The 19,410-nt window shown below is 53.9% G+C and overlaps 3 protein-coding genes across 8 annotated transcripts; 2 read left to right on the top strand and 1 right to left on the bottom strand.

The window, feature by feature from the left end:
• Window positions 1-708: 708 nt before the first annotated feature.
• LOC122897979 (beta-galactosidase-1-like protein) lies at window positions 709-4,592 on the top strand. Its single transcript, XM_044236162.1, has 12 exons — window positions 709-1,039; window positions 1,127-1,301; window positions 1,385-1,443; window positions 1,546-1,667; window positions 1,776-1,816; window positions 2,015-2,133; window positions 2,442-2,516; window positions 2,638-2,727; window positions 2,870-2,983; window positions 3,283-3,414; window positions 3,584-3,799; window positions 4,163-4,592. Exons 1-12 carry the CDS (start codon window positions 917-919, stop codon window positions 4,430-4,432), a joined length of 1,536 nt encoding a protein of 511 aa, XP_044092097.1. The 5' UTR covers window positions 709-916; the 3' UTR covers window positions 4,433-4,592.
• Window positions 4,546-10,588, bottom strand: LOC122897978 (ankyrin repeat and zinc finger domain-containing protein 1-like). Of its 2 annotated transcripts, XM_044236160.1 has the most exons (13): window positions 10,019-10,588; window positions 9,178-9,284; window positions 8,849-8,951; window positions 8,537-8,730; window positions 8,030-8,142; window positions 7,787-7,934; window positions 7,271-7,499; window positions 6,987-7,133; window positions 5,879-6,362; window positions 5,603-5,714; window positions 5,310-5,477; window positions 5,078-5,163; window positions 4,546-4,871 (listed from the first exon to the last, which is right to left on the bottom strand). In XM_044236160.1, the coding sequence occupies exons 1-13, from the start codon at window positions 10,164-10,166 to the stop codon at window positions 4,748-4,750; spliced, it is 2,163 nt and encodes a 720-aa protein (XP_044092095.1). In that variant the 5' UTR covers window positions 10,167-10,588; the 3' UTR covers window positions 4,546-4,747. The 2 variants fall into 2 exon arrangements, with proteins under 2 accessions (XP_044092095.1, XP_044092096.1); XM_044236161.1 differs by lacking the exons at window positions 8,537-8,730; window positions 8,849-8,951.
• Window positions 10,589-10,820: 232 nt separating this feature from the next.
• LOC122897983 (autophagy-related protein 9A) lies at window positions 10,821-19,179 on the top strand. Of its 5 annotated transcripts, none has more exons than XM_044236169.1 (16): window positions 10,821-10,972; window positions 11,948-12,002; window positions 12,412-12,543; window positions 12,680-12,723; window positions 13,256-13,320; window positions 14,321-14,482; window positions 14,663-14,804; window positions 15,043-15,791; window positions 15,892-16,045; window positions 16,152-16,331; window positions 16,663-16,911; window positions 17,125-17,303; window positions 17,412-17,529; window positions 18,268-18,490; window positions 18,684-18,829; window positions 19,122-19,179. In XM_044236169.1, exons 3-16 carry the CDS (start codon window positions 12,441-12,443, stop codon window positions 19,125-19,127), a joined length of 2,520 nt encoding a protein of 839 aa, XP_044092104.1. In that variant the 5' UTR covers window positions 10,821-10,972; window positions 11,948-12,002; window positions 12,412-12,440; the 3' UTR covers window positions 19,128-19,179. The 5 variants fall into 5 exon arrangements, with proteins under 5 accessions (XP_044092104.1, XP_044092103.1, XP_044092107.1 ...); XM_044236168.1 differs by having other exon boundaries at window positions 11,945-12,002; XM_044236172.1 differs by having other exon boundaries at window positions 10,924-10,983.
• Window positions 19,180-19,410: the final 231 nt, after the last annotated feature.

The raw sequence follows: 19,410 nt of genomic DNA, 5'->3' as shown, positions 1-19,410 counted from the left end.
CTACCTCGTTGGCCCTGTCATCTCCCTGACCTCTGCTCTTTTCCTCATTGTTCATGCTGGCCTCGTTGCTGTTTTTCAAACCCACCAGGCACAGTCCTCCTTTGAGGTGTTTGCACGCAGTGCTCCCACCGTCTTCCTGCAAATGAGGCCTGCCCTGGGCTATTCTCTAAAATTTAAGCTCCCCCACGATTTTATATCCTTCTTCCCTGCTTTATTTTTTCTCCTTGGCACTAACAAACTATCTATTTTAGCTATTTATTTATTGTCTGCCCTCCTCACTGGGAAGGACATTTCACAAGGGCAGAGATTTTTATCTATTTTGTTCTACTCTGTATCCCTAACACCTAGAACATTGGTACACAGGAAGCATGCATAAATATTTGTTGAATGAGATTTAATATATGCTTGGATTAAAGGAGACAGTTAAGTCTGGACACCCCTTATACAGAACACAAAATGTAAAGGAATTCAATGTTTTTGTTTGTTTTTTAAAGATTTTATGTATTTGTCAGAGAGAGAACGCTCTCATTCACAAGCAGGGGGAGTGGCAGGCAGCGAGAGAAGCGGGCTCCCTGCTGAGCAAGGAGCCTGATGCGGTATGATGTGGGACTCTATCCCAGGACCCTGGGATCAAGACCTGAGCCAAAGGCAGATGCTTAACCGACTGAGCCAACCAGGCGTCTCTAACATTCTTCTTACGTTTAAAAATTAAAATTTAATGTAAAAATTAAATTTATAAACACTGCTTTTAAGGTTTCCTGAGCTCAGATGTCCTTGCCATGCAAATTCACAGGTGCTCAGGGTTCAGACTCATTTGTGGACAAGTGGGATACAAACTGTAGCCCAGGGTTCAGGCAGCACTGAGCTTGCTGACCTTGGTGCTGTGGGTGGGGGCTGCAAAAGTGGTTGTGTCCTCATGAGCAGACCACCGCTTCTTCCTTTAGCCTTTCTTGCCGCAGTGGACTCCTGGTTCAAGGTCTTGCTGCCCAAGTTATATCCATGGCTCTACCATAATGGGGGCAACATCATTAGCATTCAGGTACAAGGGGACCGGGCAAGAGGAAGGCGGTGCCAGGGGTCCTAACCTCCACTGAAGCTGACCTCCACTCCTCCTTTTCCCTGGCAGGTGGAGAATGAATACGGTAGCTACAGGGCCTGTGACTTCAGCTACATGCGGCACCTGGCTGGGCTCTTCCGTGCACTGCTGGGAGACAGAATCCTCCTCTTCACCACCGATGGGCCTGAAGGACTCAAATGTGGCTCCCTCCAGGGACTCTACACCACTGTGGATTTTGGCCCAGGTGTCCTGAGCCGGGGTGGAGTGGAGTCTGGGGACTGGGCATCTCCTCTATGCTCATCTCTCATCTTTGCCTCCTTTCCGCAGCTGACAACATGACCAAAATCTTTGGCCTACTGCGGGAGTATGAGCCCCATGGGCCACTGGTGAGGAGCTGGAGGGGAGGGCAGTCAGAGCTGGAGTCAGGGTAGGAATGGGTCGAGCTCAGTTCCCATCCCGCTTACAGCTGCTGTCACTCCACATTTTAGGTGAACTCCGAGTATTACACAGGCTGGCTGGATTACTGGGGCCAGAACCACTCCACACGGTCCGTTTTGGCTGTGACCAAAGGCCTAGAAAGCATGCTGAAGCTGGGAGCCAGTGTGAACATGTAACTGGAGACATGGGGGCCAACATGAAGCCATTAACAGGGTGTTGGGGGATCAAAGCGATTCAGTGGGTCAGCTTTTGCCTTTCTCCCCACCTTCCCCCACTTCAGGTACATGTTCCACGGAGGCACCAACTTTGGATACTGGAATGGTGAGTCCGCAGGGTCCCTGGGATGGAGTCAGGGAGGCATCAAGGAATTTGAATCTGAGGGCTGGGTAGATTAGGAGGTCTAGAAATTGGATGTGGCCACCACTGCCCCCTCTGGCAGCAAAATTCTTTGCATGAATGTCTTTGCTTAGTGCTTATCATTTGAAAGACACTGAATTAAGGAAATCGATTTGACCCCAGGTGCTGATGAGAAGGGACGCTTTCTTCCAATTACTACCAGCTATGACTACGATGCACCAATATCTGAAGCAGGGGACCCCACACCTAAGCTTTTTGCTCTTCGAAACGTCATCAGTGAGGTGCACTACCACTTCATTAAGCGCCCAAGGCTCTTATTAATTTGGGGAAAGGGAGTACCTAAATTGTTCGTAATGGGATCCCATAAATCACTGGTGGTTGTCTGGGCCACGGAGCCCAAAGAACCGTTTCCCAGCTACGCAGATGGGACTACCTGGCAAGATAGACATAAGCATGTGCAAAAGTACAGGATCTTCATGACCCCTTGAAACCATTCCCTGGACCCCAGGTTGAGAACCCTATGCTAGGGTCTTGGAATAAGGGTTGTTTTTGTGGTTTTCCTATGGCTCCTGAGAGAATTTGGGCTCAGTTCCAGGAAATTCCCCTGGGACCTTTACCTCCCCCCAGCCCCAAGATGACGCTTGGACCTTTGACCCTGCAACTGGTAAGCTCTTCTTCATCTTTTCTGATCCTACCTACCCTTTGTTCTCTAAATGGCCCAGCCTATCCTGCCCTCTATTCTGGAACTTCCCTTTTATTCTAATACCTTCCCCTTCTTCCAATAGGATGGGGATTTGCTGGCTTTCCTAGACTTCCTGTGTCCCCAAGGGCCCATCAGTTCAATCTTGCCAATGTCCTTTGAGGCTGTCAAACAGGTAAGGCAGAATCCCACATCCAGCAGGCATGGCAGCTTTCCTCAACAGCCATGGCCAAAGTTTCCTTCTGCCCGCACACCTTCCCCAGAGAATCCTCTCTTACCTCTCAGTTCATCTTAAGTACTTCCTCTTCCATACCCAGGACCGTGGCTTTGTGCTATACCGGACCTATCTGACCTATACTGTGTCTGAGCCAACACAGTTCTGGGTGCCTAACAATGGAGTCCATGACCGTGCCTATGTGATGGTAGATGGGGTAAGGACCTAATTCTAGGCTACCCTTGTGAGCCTGTCTCTTCTCCCCCCCAGCATCCTTTAGCCTTAAGTTCCCTGTATCTGCCTTTTCCCACTGTCTGCCCACATTTGCAGGGGGGCCTCGGATAAGCTGGGATGAGGAAGAATTTAACTGAGGCTAAGGTTCCAGAATGCATGGGTAACTGACAGATGGGCTGTGTTCTCTTTGCTCTCCAAATACGTGGGCTAACGTAGCTTCCTCTGTCATGGCCGTGAGTTAGATGCTGAGGCCTTCCTCTCACAGCTCCTCTTTATCTACAGGTGTTTCAGGGTGTTCTGGAACGAAACATGAAACACCAACTATTTTTGATGGGGAAAGAAGGGGCCAGACTAGACATCTTACTGGAGAACATGGGGAGGCTCAGTTTCGGGTCTAACAGCAGTGACTTCAAGGTAAGTTGGTTTTTCCCACCGCTTCTCCTCCGGACTCTTACTGACCAGACTCCCTCTGGTCTTACTGACCAGAGACCCACAACTCCAGCAGCGTCTGGAAAAGTAGGGGCCTAATAGAGGACAAACAAGAGCTTAATGAATGATGAGTTTTCATTTGCCTTCTTCGCAGGGCCTATTAGAGCCACCAGTTCTGGGGCAAACGGTCCTCAGCCGGTGGCTGATGTTCCCTCTGAAAATTGATAAGCTTGTAAAGCGGTGGTTTCCCCTCCAGCTGAAGAAAAGGTCACATCCTCAAGTTCCCTCTGGCCCCACTTTCTACTCCACAAAGTTTCCAATTTTAGGAGAAGGCGGGGACACTTTTCTCTCTCTACCTGGATGGACCAAGGTACTGCTGACAGTGGGTCAGAGTGATGAGAGGAGTACCATGGAAGGAGGGGAACAGAAATTATTCCCGATTAGAAACCCAAAAGGGAGGGGCGCCTGGGTGGCTCAGTTGGTTGAGCATCCAACTCTTGATTTCAGCTAAGGGTGTGATCTCAGGGTCATGGGATCAAACCCCCGTGTCAGGTTCCACGCTTGGGATTCTCTCTTTCTCCCTCTGCCTCTCCCCGCTGTGCGCGCTCATTCTCACTCTCAAATAAATCAATCTTGAAGAAAGAAAGAAAGAAAAAGAAAACCCCAAAAGGGGACGATTCTACCCCCTTGAGAGCTGACCCTTTTATTTTCCGCTCTCTCTTCTCTTTACCAGGGCCAAGTCTGGATCAATGGGTTTAACCTGGGCCGGTACTGGACAAAGCGGGGGCCCCAAGAGACGCTCTACGTGCCAAGACCCCTGCTGTTTTCTAGGGGAGCCCTCAACAAAATCACACTGCTAGAGCTAGAAAACGTGCCACCTCAGCCCCAAGTCCAGTTTCTGGATAGGCCCATCCTAAACAGCACCCTGCATAAGACATACATCTATTCCCTCTCAGCTGATACACAAGGTGCCTCTGAACCAATGGAGTTAAGCGGGCACTGAGAGAAAGGTAACCCTCGGACCTGGGACACGGAGTGGGCAGGATTCCTTGGTGCTGGCCACGATGACCTCAAGGAACCAAAGGCCACAAGGCCCAAATGCTAGTCCAAGTGCAGTTTCCTTGCCAAGCTTTATTGTGATTAAAATTCCAGAGACAGTCCCAGCTCCACACTCCTCTGTGGCCCTGTCTTTGCCTGGGTTCCTGAGTGTCCTTCCTAATCTTCCGAATACTCCGCTTTCACGGGAAAGAAGAAACCTAGGGCTAGTGTGAATGCAGCCTCTCAGGGCCGAGCTGGCTCCAGGCGCAGCCGTGAGACATCAGGAAGAGGGCTTGGCGGCCTGGCAGCGGTGGTCCCGGAGGCAGCGTGTGGAGCAGAAAGAGAAGTCGAGATAGTGAAAGGGAGTGAGGCCCTGGAGGGATGTCCCACAACTCCAGCAGCGTCTGGACAAGAGGAAGACAGATGGCTGAACAGGTACCCCAGAAACTCTCCAATCCAGGGTCTACCCATCCCTCTGGCCATTTCTGGTTTGGCTCTAGAAGGTTCCCAGAATATCTCCAGTCCCCCCAATGGCCTTTCTGAGTACGCTGCAGCATTCAGTCTGCTTGCCCACCCCCAGCCTAGCCATCGCGCCTGCCCCTGCACTTACGGAGCACTGAGGTCCACAGAGCCGGGGGTCCGCAGGGTGGGGACGCCCAGCTGGGCAGCTAGCCGCCGCTCTGCAGCCAGAGCCCTCTGAGGGAAAGAGAAGTCTTGTTAAGGACAAGGCCCCAGTGGTGGGCAGAGTACCCAAGAAGGGACAGCTGCACACTGGGAACCAGTCAGACCTCTAAGGAAATCCGGGAAATCAGGGCTGTGGAAGAGAGCAGCTTGAGCCTCACCTTCTCACGATCACTGAGGGCAACAAAGCGCTGCTGCTCTTCTCGCTCCCTTTCCTCCTGCTCCCGCTGCTTCCGCTGCTGTTCCTCCCGTTGCCGCCGGGCAGCCTTCTGCTCCCTTTTCCGCATAGCCTGCCGTGCCTCCATTTCGGGCGTCAGCGGCCCTGGCACCTGGAGGATTTCCGGGGAGGTGTAAGGTAAGACCCATACCTTGAGAAAACTAGCAAAGTAGAAAAGATTTTAGCCTGGATCTAGGCTGCCTTCCTACTGTGCTGCTGCTTCCTTTTCCAGCTGACCTGAGCCTTGCTGTAATCGTAAGCATCTGGATTCTTCTCCATGAACCTTCGGAACTCATTTCGCGTTGACCTGTCAGCTGCAACCGTATATGGTGGCCGGGCCCGGGAGTCCCTAGGTGCGAAGAGCCCCAAATATGGGTTCAGCTTGCCTCTTGCATCTCCCAACCTCACCCAAACAGATCAAGGGGAATTCTGTCAAGTAGCCAGTACCAACGTTAGCCTCCAGATGATCCTCTCTATACCCCCAAAGGGCTCAGCTTGGAGACCCCTACTTACTGCACAGTAGGGTCGGCACCTGCCTCCAGCAGCAGGCGAACCACTGAGCCTCTCCCAGCGGCAGCTGCTGCATGCAGGAGGGTGAAGCCACTGGAGCCCCAGGGGGCACTGAGCAGAGACAGAACTCCAGGGTCTCTGGGGCCAGCAGCTAGCTGGAGTTTCAGCATCTCGACGTCTCCGGCTCGGCAAGCAGCTAGAAGCATGTCCCAGAGCTCTGACTGATCAGGGGTCTTGGCCTCATCCAGGGAAGGCCCCAAAGGGGCCGTGTGTGCCTGGGCAGACTGTGAGAAGGCTTCATCTCCTTGAGGTTGCTGGGGAAGCGTCACGTGCGTCCCAGCTTTCAGGTCTCGGTTCCTCTCCTTATTCCTCTTCCTCCTCCTCCGCTTTGGCAATACCTCAAACTCACGAAGATCCAGGGTCCCCACTGTCAACTCTACTAGTTCCAACTCTACCTGGGGGCTGTCCTCTTCCTCCGACCCTGAACCTAGGGAAAAATACGACATGTTTGGTCCACCTAAAGAAATACACTGGTGGGCTGCCCCAGATGTATAAGAATGTACATAAAAAGAATCCAGATTGTCTTGAAATGAAAAGAAGTATTTGTATTTTGTCACCAGAGATCTGTATCCATTAGTACTGCGTGCAGAAATGAGGCTCAGCTCAGATGGGAAAGACCCAGAAGGAGCTATGGAGGGTCAAGTATCCTTAGACTCTCCCCTCGAGCCGCGTTAGGATGGTACACAACAGGGGAGAGCATGGGGGCAATGACAGCCATTAAGGCTAAGAGTATGAGGCCGGGAAAGCAGGCCTTAGCTGCAAACCACAGCATCTGGTAAGAAAGCAAATACGTGAGATTTGTGCCACACAAGCATCTGTTTCATGTACTATTTCATGTTAAGTACTGAGATACATCAGTGAACAAAAGTGAACAGGAAGTCTGGAAAGGTCCCTGACCCAGTCCCAGTAATTGCTACCAGGTGCCCCTTATCATAACGAACTATGTGTTGTGTAGGGCTCATTATAAAGAGGGAAGCGACAGTAGATTTGACACTGCATTTCCGGGACAGACACCCAGAGAGAGTTGATAGCTGCCAGATGGGACTCAAACCCTGTTTGGAAGATTCCTCATTCTGCCCAAGTGCCTCATTTTCATCACTGGAGACCTTTCTTTCTGCCTCGGTAGCCTTCTTCCCCTCTCTCTTCTTCCAGTGTGTCTGAGGTGAGTCCAACCTGTCTGCCTCCCAGGGGTCCTCTCCTGTCATAAAACAAAAGATGTTTCTCAAGTTGAGCTGAGCAGAAGCCAGCCCAGGTCTCTCTCAATGAGAACCCAAGGCCTGGGCTGGAAGGTATAGAAAGGTCTAGGGAGTCTGAGGACCTGGATCAGCAGCTCACCATGGACGTGCAAGGTGGTCAGCTTATGGAGCACATGCTGTAGCTCTTGGAAGGTGGGTCTGCGGGTAGCGAGGGGGATATCCCAAAGTCGGGGATCCCCCCGTTGCAGGGGTGCCCCATGGCCTCCGAAGAACAGGGACCGGCCAGAGCGGGGAGCACGCAGCAATATTGTCCCAGCCTCCCCCAGTGCTTTGGCCCAGACTGGCCCTGCCAGCAGGTCACGAACATCCTAGAGAAAAGAGTAACTCAGCCCTGTGCAGCTTCACGTGCTATTTCTAAATCTCCAACCAAAACACCGGCCCACAGATGACGTGTAAGGAATGGGACGCACAAGACAGTAGAGGGGAAGAAGAATGAGAGGATGAAGACTCCTGGGGAGCCCTCCCTAGTCTACCTTCACCTTCCCAGAAATAATGAAGACCAGAGGATACAGGCGTCAAGCTCCCCACTGTAACATTTGATGAAAGGGGACAAAAGGAGAGGCGCAGACCACCAGATCTGTGACGCCTAACTCACCTTGTATAATGTGGCTTCATTATAGCGCCTCAGGTTGGCTCCGGCAGAGCGAGAAGCCCCACCCCGGGCATCCCGAATTCCCTGGGCTGTGCCCCGCTTGGCCCGCACTGTGTAGCGGTGAAAGGTTTTGTGGGTCACCACGTTTCTTCTGTAGACAACACAGACCCAGTGCTGGCAACTGGCCCATTCGCCCAGGCTAATAGGACCCACTGCATCCTTATACCCCAGGCAGCACCCTCTCACCCTTGGAAAATGGCTCCAGCAAAGTGCCCAGCTGCAGCCATGAGCACCACGCAGTGTCTGGGACCTCCGTTTTGCAAGTTGTGTAGGAGTAGTTTGGGATCTTCTTGGGGCCCCTGGTAGATAGAGGGAGAACACAAACATGCCCATGGCACTCACTGATAGGAAGAAACCCAGTGCCAGTGCTGAGTGTCTTAATATGCATGATCTCATTTCCTACAACCATCCTGAGGCTTGTCTCCCAGTTTTCAGACAAGGAAATCTGAGGCTTATAGAGTACAGGTAGTCAAGATCAAGGGGTAGAACAATTCAAACCTAGATGGGTCTGTTTCCAAACTTAATTCCGTTACGCCTGACCCCCAGATTCAGGCCATGTCAAGCCAAGACTGCTGTCACTGGTGAGACCCACATCCAACAGGAAGAAATGTAAGAGATGGCCTGGGCTTAGGGGAGACCTAGGCTGAGTGTACAAAAGCTGTAGTTGGCTACACAACCCGGGCTGCCACTTGCCTGGCGAGGGCCTAGCACACAGCGATAGGCATAAAGAAACTGGCCCTGAGCGTTCTGGAAAAGAACCCGATGAGGGTGGAAGCCTTGGGGTCTGCTGGGCTTCTCAAACCCAGCCCTCTCCTCATCCGGTATCTGCAAGCTGTCCTCACTGGCTGAGTCTGAGTCCTCTGATCCTGAGATGCTGGAAAGATCTCCTGAAAACAACATGAGGTGCACAAGTTTGGTGTTCCATCTTTGGCCTTTCCTCAAGCTCCTAAACTAGAGCCTTCTTCCACCCCCATGTCCTACTCAACATGTCCTACTGGCCATCACCTGTGGAGCTCTGCTTTTCAAAATCCAGGGCAGAAAGGCGAGGCTTGTCCTTGAGACGCTGCTTTAGGTTAAACCGATGCCAGTCAAGCTTATAATGTTCCCTCTGGTAGAAGGCAAAGAAAGAGGCTGAATGTGGAAATACGCCCTAGCCTGGCCCTTTGTGGTACCCAAGACCAGTGATAGAATTCCAGGAAATATGACCAGGTAATACCAACTGCCTCAGTCAAAACATGGACCTTTATTAATTAAAGACACGTCACACGTCTCCCTCTCCTCACACCCCATGATACTTTTGCTTCCACCCCTTAGCTTTGCACCTGGCTTTCTACCTGTTCCTGGTGGTCGTGGAAGGTCTGGTCACAAGTAGAACAAAATAATTTCTCTGAAATATCCGGGAGACCCTGGAGTGGCTTTCTTTCTGGGCTTGCTCTCTCCCCTGAACATAAATAAGGGGAGGGTAATCAGAGGAGGAAAGAGTCCAAATCTGCAGTACCTGGAATTACGTTCAGGGTCTGGTATACAAAGGAGAATACAAAAGAAAAAGATGGCACATCCTTTCCTTCAAAGAATTACAATCTAGGAATCATGAGATAAACGGCACAGTAGTCACTTTTCTCAGTAAAGATATGTGAAACAGACATATATCAAATACGTTAACTAAAGGGATTGTTTAGAGGAATCCTGTAGAAAATAATTTTTGGTAACGTTAAAATTATTTTTAACTGCAAAAACCACTTCTCAAACGCCCATTTTTTAAGCTTACATTTCCAATTACAGTGTGGTTTGTTTCAAACTTCAAGAAAAACAGCCAGAGACAAAGTAAGGTTGTAAAAAAACAAAATGTTTTACATTCATTAAGAACGACTGATTTGATTGGAAACCAGTTAAATTTGGCCGTATCTAGGAATTCTGAAGTTTTTTGCAGGCAGTGCTGTAAACAGGACCAGACGTAAGAAATGACAAGAGACTTGTTTGGAAACAATTCGGGGGGCCTGTGCGGGGAAACAACCCGGAGACTGAGGGAATTGAAGATAAATTTTATCCTGTAGAAAGAGATGTCAGCAAGGGCTCTTAAACCGGGGAATATCAGTAAGAATGTGTTCCCTGGACGAGCAATAAGCTCTAGCCCGTTACGGTCCTCGTGGGTCCTCCCCAAACCTTCCCGGATACCTGGACAGGAAGCCCGCAGAGCCTGGGCCAGAGCCTCCCCAGACGGGCGGCTCACCAGGCTCAGGCCCTGAAGGACCGGAGCATCCGCGCTGAGGTCAAAGAGGGAGACCAACGCAGGACCCTGGGTTGCAGCTGAAACCGGCGACATGGCTGAGCAGAAATTCTTTAGGAGGACCTTCTGGAGCAGAAAGGGGGACAGAAACAGAGCTCCCCAGAGTGCGATCCTACCGCCCGGTCTCCTGCCTGCCTGACTTGGTCTCCCCACGCCGGAAGGCACCTCGGGCCTCAGTCTGGTACCAGGAATCCGCTCTGGGGATTAATACGTGACCCCGGGCCGCTTTCTCAAACCCACAGTCTCGAACCACATAGAGTGAAAGGGGGAAGCATCCAACTCCCAAATCGAGTCCAGTAGAGCCAAAATCACTCAGGTTCCCTAAGCGACCGCTCCTCGATAACCGTGCGATGAGCTCCAGCAATGCCTAAACCGCGTGCACTCGTCCGCGCCCTCAGAAGCGGCACCATAGGCCCCAGTGAGCCGAGCAGCACGCTCGTTTACAATTCCAAGCCCGGATTTCTGCAACACTACAACAATCTCGTCACTACGGCGCAGCAAAGGGGACAAACGGCGTCGTCCGCGCCTCAGCCCCGCCCCACATGGCGCGTACTATTGGTCCTCTGACGGTCCAAAACCCACCTTGAACCTTTAGTCCCGCCCTCGAAGCCGAGAATTGGCCGTCGTGTCTCCACCCCCCATGCTCATTGGCCAGACTGACTGCGGGTGACAGTGAGTGGCAGGTGGCAGGCCTAGGGCTCCGGGTCCGGACGAACCCAGCGGAGCCGACCGAGCCCCTGGAGTCGCTCGGGTCACGGTTCCTGAGGTGAAACGCGAGATCGGTTACTGAACCCCCAAGGCCCGGGCCGGACCTGACGGGGGGGTTGCCCGCGGAGCCTTAAGTGAGCTCACGGCGAGTAACGGGGAAGGGGCGCCGCGGGAGGGGCGAAGGCGCGCAGCCGGAATGTTTTGATGGCGGGGGCGCGCGGGCGGGGGCGCGCGCGGGCGGCGGGGCCGCGCGCGAGGTTGTCCGCTGTTGGGAGCCGAGCCTTTGGCCTGGTGCCGGGCGACCCTGGGGCGCTCTGGGCTCGGGTCCTGGCGGCTGGGTGTGGGGAGGCAACCCAGCCCACCTGGACGATCCGCTGTCGGACTGGCTCGATTCTTCCACCATCCGCAGGAACCCCTGAGCCCAGGCCTGGCCAGCCAGGGCTCCATGAGCCTGGGTCCACACTGACCCGGTGAGTGTTGAGTTCCCCGAGGGCTTGGTCAGCTCCTTTGGACCCAGGGCTCTCACTAACCCAGGAGGTCCCAATGGGATCTGGCTGGGTCGTGTTCCATGACCCGAGGGTCTGCACCGACTGGGTGAGTGCCGTCTAGACATGCCTGGCTCTGGGGACCTAGGGACCCCACAGTTCACCCAGGATCTGGGTCTCCACTGACCCAGTCAGGATTTCCCATCCAGCTATGCCTGCCTTTGGTGCTAGGAAAGCAGGGGAAGACGTTGACCAGAAAGGTCCTTTTCAGGAAAGACTTTTCTTGGGTTTTGGATTTGGGGCTTTGAGGACCCTGAGAGGCCTAATTTCAGAGGCTGAGGTGGGGCATTGGAAGAACAGTCCAGAGGAGCTGCCTGACCTCCGGCCTGTACTGACTCAGTCTTGACAGGCTCAATAAGCCACTTCTTGGGATTCTAGGGTTGGATGAGTGGCCTACGTATAGTAAACCAGAGGAAGGACACCTCGCCCAGTGCCTCTTCCCCAACACAGCTCCCTGCCCCATGCTTGGCCTCCTCTCACTGGAGGCTGGGTTGGTAGGAGGGCTGGGTTTCTTTCTCTCCCCACTCCCCTCTCTCTGGGGCCTGACACCTTCTCCTCCAGCAGCTGCGGAGCCTGGGCATCAAGGGCTGGAGTGGAGCAGACGCTGTCCATGGAGCTGGTAGGGCCATGTGCTTATCTCAAACCTTTGTTTACAAAGTGCTTCCGGACTGCTAGTCTCTTGGGAGACCTGGGTTTCTCCAGGAAGGAGAGGGAAGTCCCCTTAACTCCACTGCATAGAAGATGAAACAGCCCTCCCTGCCCCCCCCCCCAAAAAAAAAGCAGCAGAATCTTGCTTTAGTCCAGCCAGACCTCAGTAGACACTCAGGAAAGGCTCTGGGAAGGCCTGAGCTCCCGGACCCTGAGCTTTACTGCTCTCCTTTGGTAACTAGTCTTCTGCCTTTGAGCCGAGAAGACCGGGAGTAGAGACCAAGGCCAGGGATTCTTTCTCACTCTTTGTGGTCTACGAGGCAGGGCAGCAGACAAGCAGCCCCTGGGTCTGAACTGGATCTCTTCATCATTACTGGCAGGTGGACAGAGTGGACAGGGGGCGGTGGTGATGGCGCAGTTCGACACTGAATACCAGCGCCTTGAGGCCTCCTACAGTGATTCACCCCCTGGGGAGGAGGACCTACTGGTGCACGTCCCTGAGGGGAGTAAATGTGAGTTCTCTGACCCCACAGCGCAGCCGGGGGGGCGGGGGGGGTGGCCTGGGGAGAGAGCCGGTGGAGGAGCGCGGAGGGAGCAAGGGGCTCTGGTTCCTTCAGGGCTCTGACATCTCTGCTCCTGTACCCACAGCACCCTGGCACCACATCGAAAACCTTGACCTCTTCTTCTCTCGAATATCCTTTGTGTCTCTGCGTTGGAGCTCTGGGACCCTTAGCCCCTCTCTAAGCCAGGGAGGGCCTGGATGGGAAGTTGGGGTGGGTTTGATTCTAATCCCCGGAAGGGAGATGGAACTTTTAAGGTTGAAAGAGGCTGGGAAAATAATGATCATTATGGATAATGATAACCCTGCGTTTCCCAAGAGCTACGTGCCTTTCACTTGGTGGTGTCAGTTCATAAGGACCTTCTCTAAAGGGGATCTTTCTTTTTGATGGGACGCTAATAACTATAATAATTAATATCTTTTGACTTACTCTGTGCCAGCTCTGTGTTAAATACTTTACACCCATTATCTGATACCTAATAATCCTATGAGACGGGTGCTGTTTTTCCAAAGTACCACTGCAGACAAAAGTTGAGAGAGATTAAGTAAATTTGGCCAAAGGCTAGAAAGTCACAGAGCCGGGAGTTAAGTTCAGGCGCATGAGCCCCAAAGTCTGTGCTCCTAATTGCAGTCTCTATCAACCACATTTTTCTTGACAATTAGACGTTTATAATCTACACCAGAAGAATGGCTTCACTTGCATGCTCATCGGGGAGATCTTTGAGCTCATGTAAGTCTAAGAAGGGATGGTGGTGTGGGAAAGGACTGCATCTCAGTCTTTCCTTTTCTTTAGCTCAGCTCTGGCACCTGCAGGTGTAGCTCAGTTCCTGACTTGAAACCCTACAGACTAATTTTAGAGTTCGGGGACTAGGTGTGGCACCAAAATTTGTAGTCTCATTTTTTCTTTTTCTTCTTCTTTTTTTTTAATCTTCCAAATCCTCTCTCCTCCATGAGGAGAACTCAAGACTTGATCATTTCATCAGAGCCCGGATGGAATGGGCGTGGTTCAGTCCGGAGGTCTCAGACATGTCAGCCACTTAAGAAAAGTGTGTGTTTGGGGCACCTGGGTGGCCCAGTAGGTTAAGCCTTGGGCTCAGGTCATGATCTCAGGGTCCTGGGATTGAGCCCCACATCGGGCTCTCTGCTCAGTGGGGAGCCTGCTTCCCCCTCTCTCTACCTGCCTCTCTGCCTACTTATGATATCTCTCTCTGTCAAATAAATAAATAAAATCTTAAAAAAAAAAAAAAGGAAAGAAAAGTGTGTGTTGTGTTCTGCCTTAGTTACACCTAGGAAGGCAGAACAGAACGCTTTCTAAAAGAAAAAGCCATATGGCCTTGCCAAAGAGGATGCGATTGGGAAACCCCTCCTTCAGTCTCCCTTAGGGCTTCTAAATACTATCTCAAAAGGAAATCAAGGATTGGGTAGCAGAGACCACAATCACAAGATCTTTGCGTGAGTCTAGTAAGTGGTGGCAGAGATTACTAAGCGGGAAGGAAAGCAGGTTAATTGTGTGACGCCCAAGGCTAAGAGCAAAAAGCAGGAGCTGGTTTGGACTGAAGACGGTTCCGGGGGCTGAGCCTCAGAGAGAGCCCACTGGGAGTTCTCCAGCCCCTGCTGGTCCCCAAAGGCTGCTCTCTAATCTTGTTCTGCTGCTTCCAGACTCTTACCTTTTCCCACACTATTTCACTGATGCCTCTCTGACTCTTGGACCCTCGTCCCAATTCCCCCAGGCAGTTCCTCTTTGTGGTTGCCTTCACCACCTTCCTGGTCAGCTGCGTGGACTACGACATCCTTTTTGCCAACAAGATGGTGAACCATAGTCTTCACCCGACCGAGCCCGTCAAGGTCACTCTGCCAGACGCCTTTTTGCCTGCCCAGGTCTGTAGTGCCAGGTAAGGGCTTCAGAGGACCTCAGAGCCAGAGTTCCACCAACAGGTGGGGAATGGAGTGGAGTGGGAGGCACATTCTCTCGAACACAGACTCGGCCTCAGTCTCGCCAGCCTTCGGGATAGCATCCTGTCTGCCAAGACTCCTTAGGGGCCACTCCTCGTCCCCTTCCTTTTCCCCAACAGGATTCAGGAAAATGGCTCCCTTATCACCATCCTGGTCATTGCGGGTGTGTTCTGGATCCATCGGCTTATCAAGTTCATCTACAACATTTGCTGCTACTGGGAGATCCACTCCTTCTACCTACACGCTCTGCGTATCCCCATGGTGAGACTGGGAAGTGGGGCTATTTGCGCCACAGCCCAAGGCGCCCTCAGCAGCTGGGGCCAAGTGGGGCGGATTGCTGGGCCTTGGGCATCCCCCTCGCGGCCTGGTGGGTCTGGGAGCCTCCGCTTAAAGGCTCTTCCCAGCTCCACACAGGGTCTCACAGCTACTGCGGGGTGAGGAGGAGGAGTCCGGGGCCACAAGCCCACCTTCCCTGGCGGCCCTCTCTCCCGCCCCGCAGTCCGCCCTCCCCTACTGCACGTGGCAGGAAGTGCAGGCGCGCATCGTGCAGACTCAGAAGGAGCACCAGATCTGCATCCACAAGCGCGAGCTGACCGAGCTGGACATCTACCACCGCATCCTCCGCTTCCAGAACTACATGGTCGCCCTGGTGAACAAGTCCCTCCTGCCTCTGCGCTTCCGCCTGCCAGGCCTGGGGGAGGCTGTCTTCTTCACTCGCGGCCTCAAGTACAACTTCGAGCTGATCCTCTTCTGGGGCCCTGGCTCTCTGTTTCTCAATGAATGGAGCCTCAAGGCTGAGTACAAACGTGGGGGGCAGCGGCTGGAGTTGGCCCAGCGCCTCAGCAACCGCATCCTGTGGATTGGCATTGCCAACTTCCTGCTGTGCCCCCTCATCCTCATCTGGCAGATCCTCTACGCCTTCTTCAGCTACGCCGAGGTGCTGAAGCGGGAGCCCGGGGCCCTCGGGGCGCGCTGCTGGTCCCTCTATGGCCGCTGCTACCTCCGCCACTTCAACGAGCTGGAGCACGAGCTGCAGTCCCGCCTCAGCCGAGGCTATAAGCCCGCCTCCAAGTACATGAACTGCTTCCTGTCCCCGCTGCTGACGCTGCTGGCCAAGAATGGCGCCTTCTTCGCTGGCTCCATCCTGGCTGTGCTCATTGCCCTCACCATCTACGACGAAGACGTGTTGGCCGTAGAGCATGTCCTTACCACCGTCACACTCCTGGGGGTCACCGTGACCGTGTGCAGGTGCGGCCCAGGGTGGCAGGTGGGGCGTGGGGGGTGGGAGCAAGCCGACTAGTGGCCCCTGGGAGAGGCGGCCCTCTCACCGTGGCCCCGACTCCTGCAGGTCCTTTATCCCGGACCAGCACATGGTGTTCTGCCCTGAGCAGCTGCTCCGCGTGATCCTTGCACACATTCACTACATGCCTGACCACTGGCAGGGTAATGCCCACCGCTCGCAGACCCGGGACGAGTTTGCCCAGCTCTTCCAGTACAAGGCAGTGAGTGGAGTTGGGAGTTAGGGCCTGTTAGAGACCGGCTGATAGCTCGCTGGTGAGGGCTGGGATCCCGCCAGCTTTCTTGTGACCGCAGTCCCCTCCCTTTCAGGTGTTCATCTTGGAGGAACTGCTGAGTCCCATTGTCACGCCCCTCATCCTTATCTTCTGCCTGCGCCCACGGGCCCTGGAGATCATAGACTTCTTCCGCAATTTCACCGTGGAGGTTGTCGGTGTTGGGGATACCTGCTCCTTTGCCCAGATGGATGTTCGCCAGCACGGGCATCCCCAGGTACTGGGAGAGGATGGGTGCGGATGGCCAGAGGCAATGCTGGGGCACACCGTGTCCTTGGGCAGACTGCAAAAAAGACACCGCTCTGAGCCAGTGCATCTTGAAAAGGCGGCCCCGTTTCTGGCAGCCAGGCACCAGAGTACACACTGCTTGGGGAACTAGGAGCTTGGGCTGAATTTTAGCCTTCAGCTGGCACCTCTGGCCAAGTTTGCTTGAGAAAGTCATAAACCAAGCAACTCGGCCAGCATGAGGCTGCTCCTGGGGCGGGGGTCCGCCGCAAGGCCCTGGACGAGATGCCGCAGTCCTGCTCACGGTAGCCTCTTCTATACAGTGGCTGTCCGGTGGGCAGACAGAGGCCTCGGTGTACCAGCAAGCTGAGGACGGGAAGACAGAGCTGTCACTCATGCACTTCGCTATCACCAACCCCGGCTGGCAGCCACCACGTGAGAGCACTGCCTTTCTCGGCTTCCTCAAGGAGCAGGTTCAGCGGGACGGAGCAGCTGCCAGCCTCGCCCAAGGGGGTCTGCTTCCTGAAAATGCTCTCTTTACATCTATCCAGTCCTTACAATCTGAGTCTGAGGTGTGTCCCTGGGGACTGGGAGGTGACGGTAGGCAGAGTGGACTCCCGGTGCTGGGAGTTGAGGACCAGGCCTGGGACGGAAGGGCCTACCCATTTGGTCGGTCTCCTTCTGTCTGTTCAGTCTGTGCCCTGGGGTTCCGACGTCCAGAATACTGAGGGACCCCGTGACCTCCCTCCTGCCCTGGGAACCCTACCCACCACTTTCTTTCACAGCCACTGAGCCTTATTGCAAATGTGGTAGCTGGATCATCCTGCCGGGGCCCCCCACTGCCCAGAGACCTGCAGGGCTCCAGGCACAGGGCCGAAGTCGCCTCTGCCCTGCGCTCTTTTTCCCCTCTGCACCCCAGTCAGGTGCCCACAGGCCGAGCTCCAAGCACCATGACGGGCTCTGGGTGAGTAGAGGGGGGCTACAGTGGGAGGGCATGGCAGTAGTCCCCCAGGAGCCTCTGCGGGGCTCAGAAATGTTGACGGCCACTGTCTGTGTGTGCCGGATGGGACAGGCTGGACGCCAGGACAGCCAGCTCCGGGAGCAGTGTGTGGGAAGGACAGCTGCAGAGCCTTGTGCTGTCGGAGTACGCATCCACCGAGATGAGCCTGCACGCCCTCTACATGCACCAGGTGAGCCAGTGGGAAGGGGCAGAGCCCTGGAATCGAGGGGGCCGCTGACAAGAGGGGTTTAGGCGTGGAAAAGCAAGACGTGGGTTCAGAACCCTTCTCTGCCATTCCCCTTCTCTGATCTGCATTCACACATAGACGAGCTTATGGTCATCCGGGACCTTTATACATTTGTTGTTTCCCTTACCAAGAGTCCACCTCCCTGAGCTAGGCAGATGGCTCCCTCCTTTATTCACGTGTCTGTTCTTACCTCTCCGTGAGACTATCTGTGGTCATTCTGACCAAAAGAGCCTCCCTTGGCCACCCTCCTGAATCTTCCTGCCTTATTTTTCTCCGTAGCATTTATCTGACATATTTGCACTTTTTTCCTTTTTTTTTATCTTATTGTCTCTAACTCCCTGCCTTCACCCCCCAGCATATAAAGCCATACAGAGGTTGGGACTTTTGTCTGTTTTGTTCACTGCTGTCTTCCCAGCATCTTGAAAGGGCACCTGGCACTTTCTTACATGTGCAGCCAATTCGTAATGGACTCAAATGACTAGGTTCCAGGGATCTGCGGAGAATTTAATCTGTAAGACGTCATATTTGTGGTACACACCGTTAACATAGTTACTCTGGGTCGTTGATTCTCAGTGAGGTGGTGAAAATGGGAACTGGGGGATAGCAAGGTGGGGGGCAGTTGTTTCAGATATCCTATTCCCAACTAACGAGTCCCCCCAACCCCTTACCCCCACTTCTCAGCTCCACAAGCAGCAGGCCCAGGCCGAACCTGAGCGGCACGTGTGGCACCGCCGGGAGAGCGATGAGAGTGGGGAGAGTGCCCCTGAAGAGGGGGGAGAGGGTTCCCGGGCCTCCCAACCTATCCCCCGTTCGGCCAGCTATCCCTGTGCTGCAGCCCGGCCCGGAGCACCTGAGACCACCGCCCTGCAGGGGGGCTTCCAGAGGCGCTACGGGGGTATCACAGGTATCAGTGCAAGTTCGGGAGGGTAGAGAGCCTTCAGGGAAAGGTGGCTTTTTGGGGGCCTCTTGGGGAGGAAGGAGGTCAGAGCGATCAGGCCCAAAGAGACTGAGCCTCACCTCACCCCAAACAGCCCCAGAACCTTTCTCCACATTTTTGTCTGTGCTCATTCTAAGAGTATGTTTACTTGTGTCTCTAGATCCTGGCACAGTACCCCGGGCTCCCTCTCACTTCTCACGGTTGCCTCTCGGAGGGTGGGCCGAAGACGGGCAGGCAGCCTCCAGGCACCCAGAGCCGGTGCCCGAGGAGGGCTCAGAGGATGAGCTGCCCCCTCAGGTGCACAAGGTAAGGACTCCAGGACCAGACATATGACTACTACTGGAACTAATAACTTCCAGGCCAAGATCAAAGCCTCCTGTGAAGGAAGGCAGACCTCTCTTACAGAGATACTGTTGGTCCCCCTCCAAAATACACTCCTCTTTCTTGCCTCACTTTCTCTGAAATCTGAGGCTTGGTTTTCCCTACGCTTTCCTTCCCAGGAATCAAGCTTTCATTTTCCTTTATCTCTGATAAAGACTTTTTTTGGTAAGCCGATAGCTGAAGATTATCTCCACTGCTAATGCATTTCTCTCCACAGGTATAGACGAGGCTGAGGAGGGTCCCTATGTCCCAGGATGGCGGCCGCTGATGCCACCGCCATCCCATCCGCCCGCCACGGAGGGCTCCTCTGAGTGTTGCCTGACTCCACGTGTGTGGTGTTTGTGTGTCTGTGCCTGGCCAAGGGAAATGCCAACGCTGGGCTTTCCACAGCCCCAGGAGAGAAATGGGGGGCCTAGGAACCAAGGCACACAGGACTCTAGCCTCATCCCCAGGACCCCCCTTGGCTCAGAGTGTGGTGCTAGAAACTGGTCCCCAGCCCAGCCCCA

Source organism: Neovison vison, unplaced genomic scaffold (genome assembly GCF_020171115.1).
Source record: "Neovison vison isolate M4711 unplaced genomic scaffold, ASM_NN_V1 Scaffold_051, whole genome shotgun sequence".
NCBI classification, from domain to species: Eukaryota; Metazoa; Chordata; class Mammalia; order Carnivora; family Mustelidae; genus Neogale; species Neogale vison.
This window is presented reverse-complemented; position numbering and strand designations above follow the sequence as displayed.

Bases quoted from the DNA above. Each gene is read 5' to 3' on its own strand.
- LOC122897979 (XM_044236162.1), top strand. From the start codon at position 917: ATGAGCAGACCACCGCTTCTTCCTTTAGCCTTTCTTGCCGCAGTGGAC. The intron at 1,302-1,384 runs GTGTCCTGAGCC...TCCTTTCCGCAG, and splicing joins CACTGTGGATTTTGGCCCAG to CTGACAACATGACCAAAATC. The intron at 2,517-2,637 runs GTAAGCTCTTCT...TTCTTCCAATAG, and splicing joins GACCTTTGACCCTGCAACTG to GATGGGGATTTGCTGGCTTT.
- LOC122897983 (XM_044236169.1), top strand. From the start codon at position 12,441: ATGGCGCAGTTCGACACTGAATACCAGCGCCTTGAGGCCTCCTACAGT. The intron at 16,046-16,151 runs GTGAGTGGAGTT...CCTCCCTTTCAG, and splicing joins AGCTCTTCCAGTACAAGGCA to GTGTTCATCTTGGAGGAACT. The intron at 17,304-17,411 runs GTGAGTAGAGGG...CGGATGGGACAG, and splicing joins AGCACCATGACGGGCTCTGG to GCTGGACGCCAGGACAGCCA.
- LOC122897978 (XM_044236160.1), bottom strand. From the start codon at position 10,166: ATGTCGCCGGTTTCAGCTGCAACCCAGGGTCCTGCGTTGGTCTCCCTC. The intron at 9,285-10,018 runs GTATCCGGGAAG...ATTTATGTTCAG, and splicing joins TCTGCGGGCTTCCTGTCCAG to GGGAGAGAGCAAGCCCAGAA. The intron at 5,164-5,309 runs GTGAGGCTCAAG...TCTTTCCCTCAG, and splicing joins CCCTCAGTGATCGTGAGAAG to AGGGCTCTGGCTGCAGAGCG.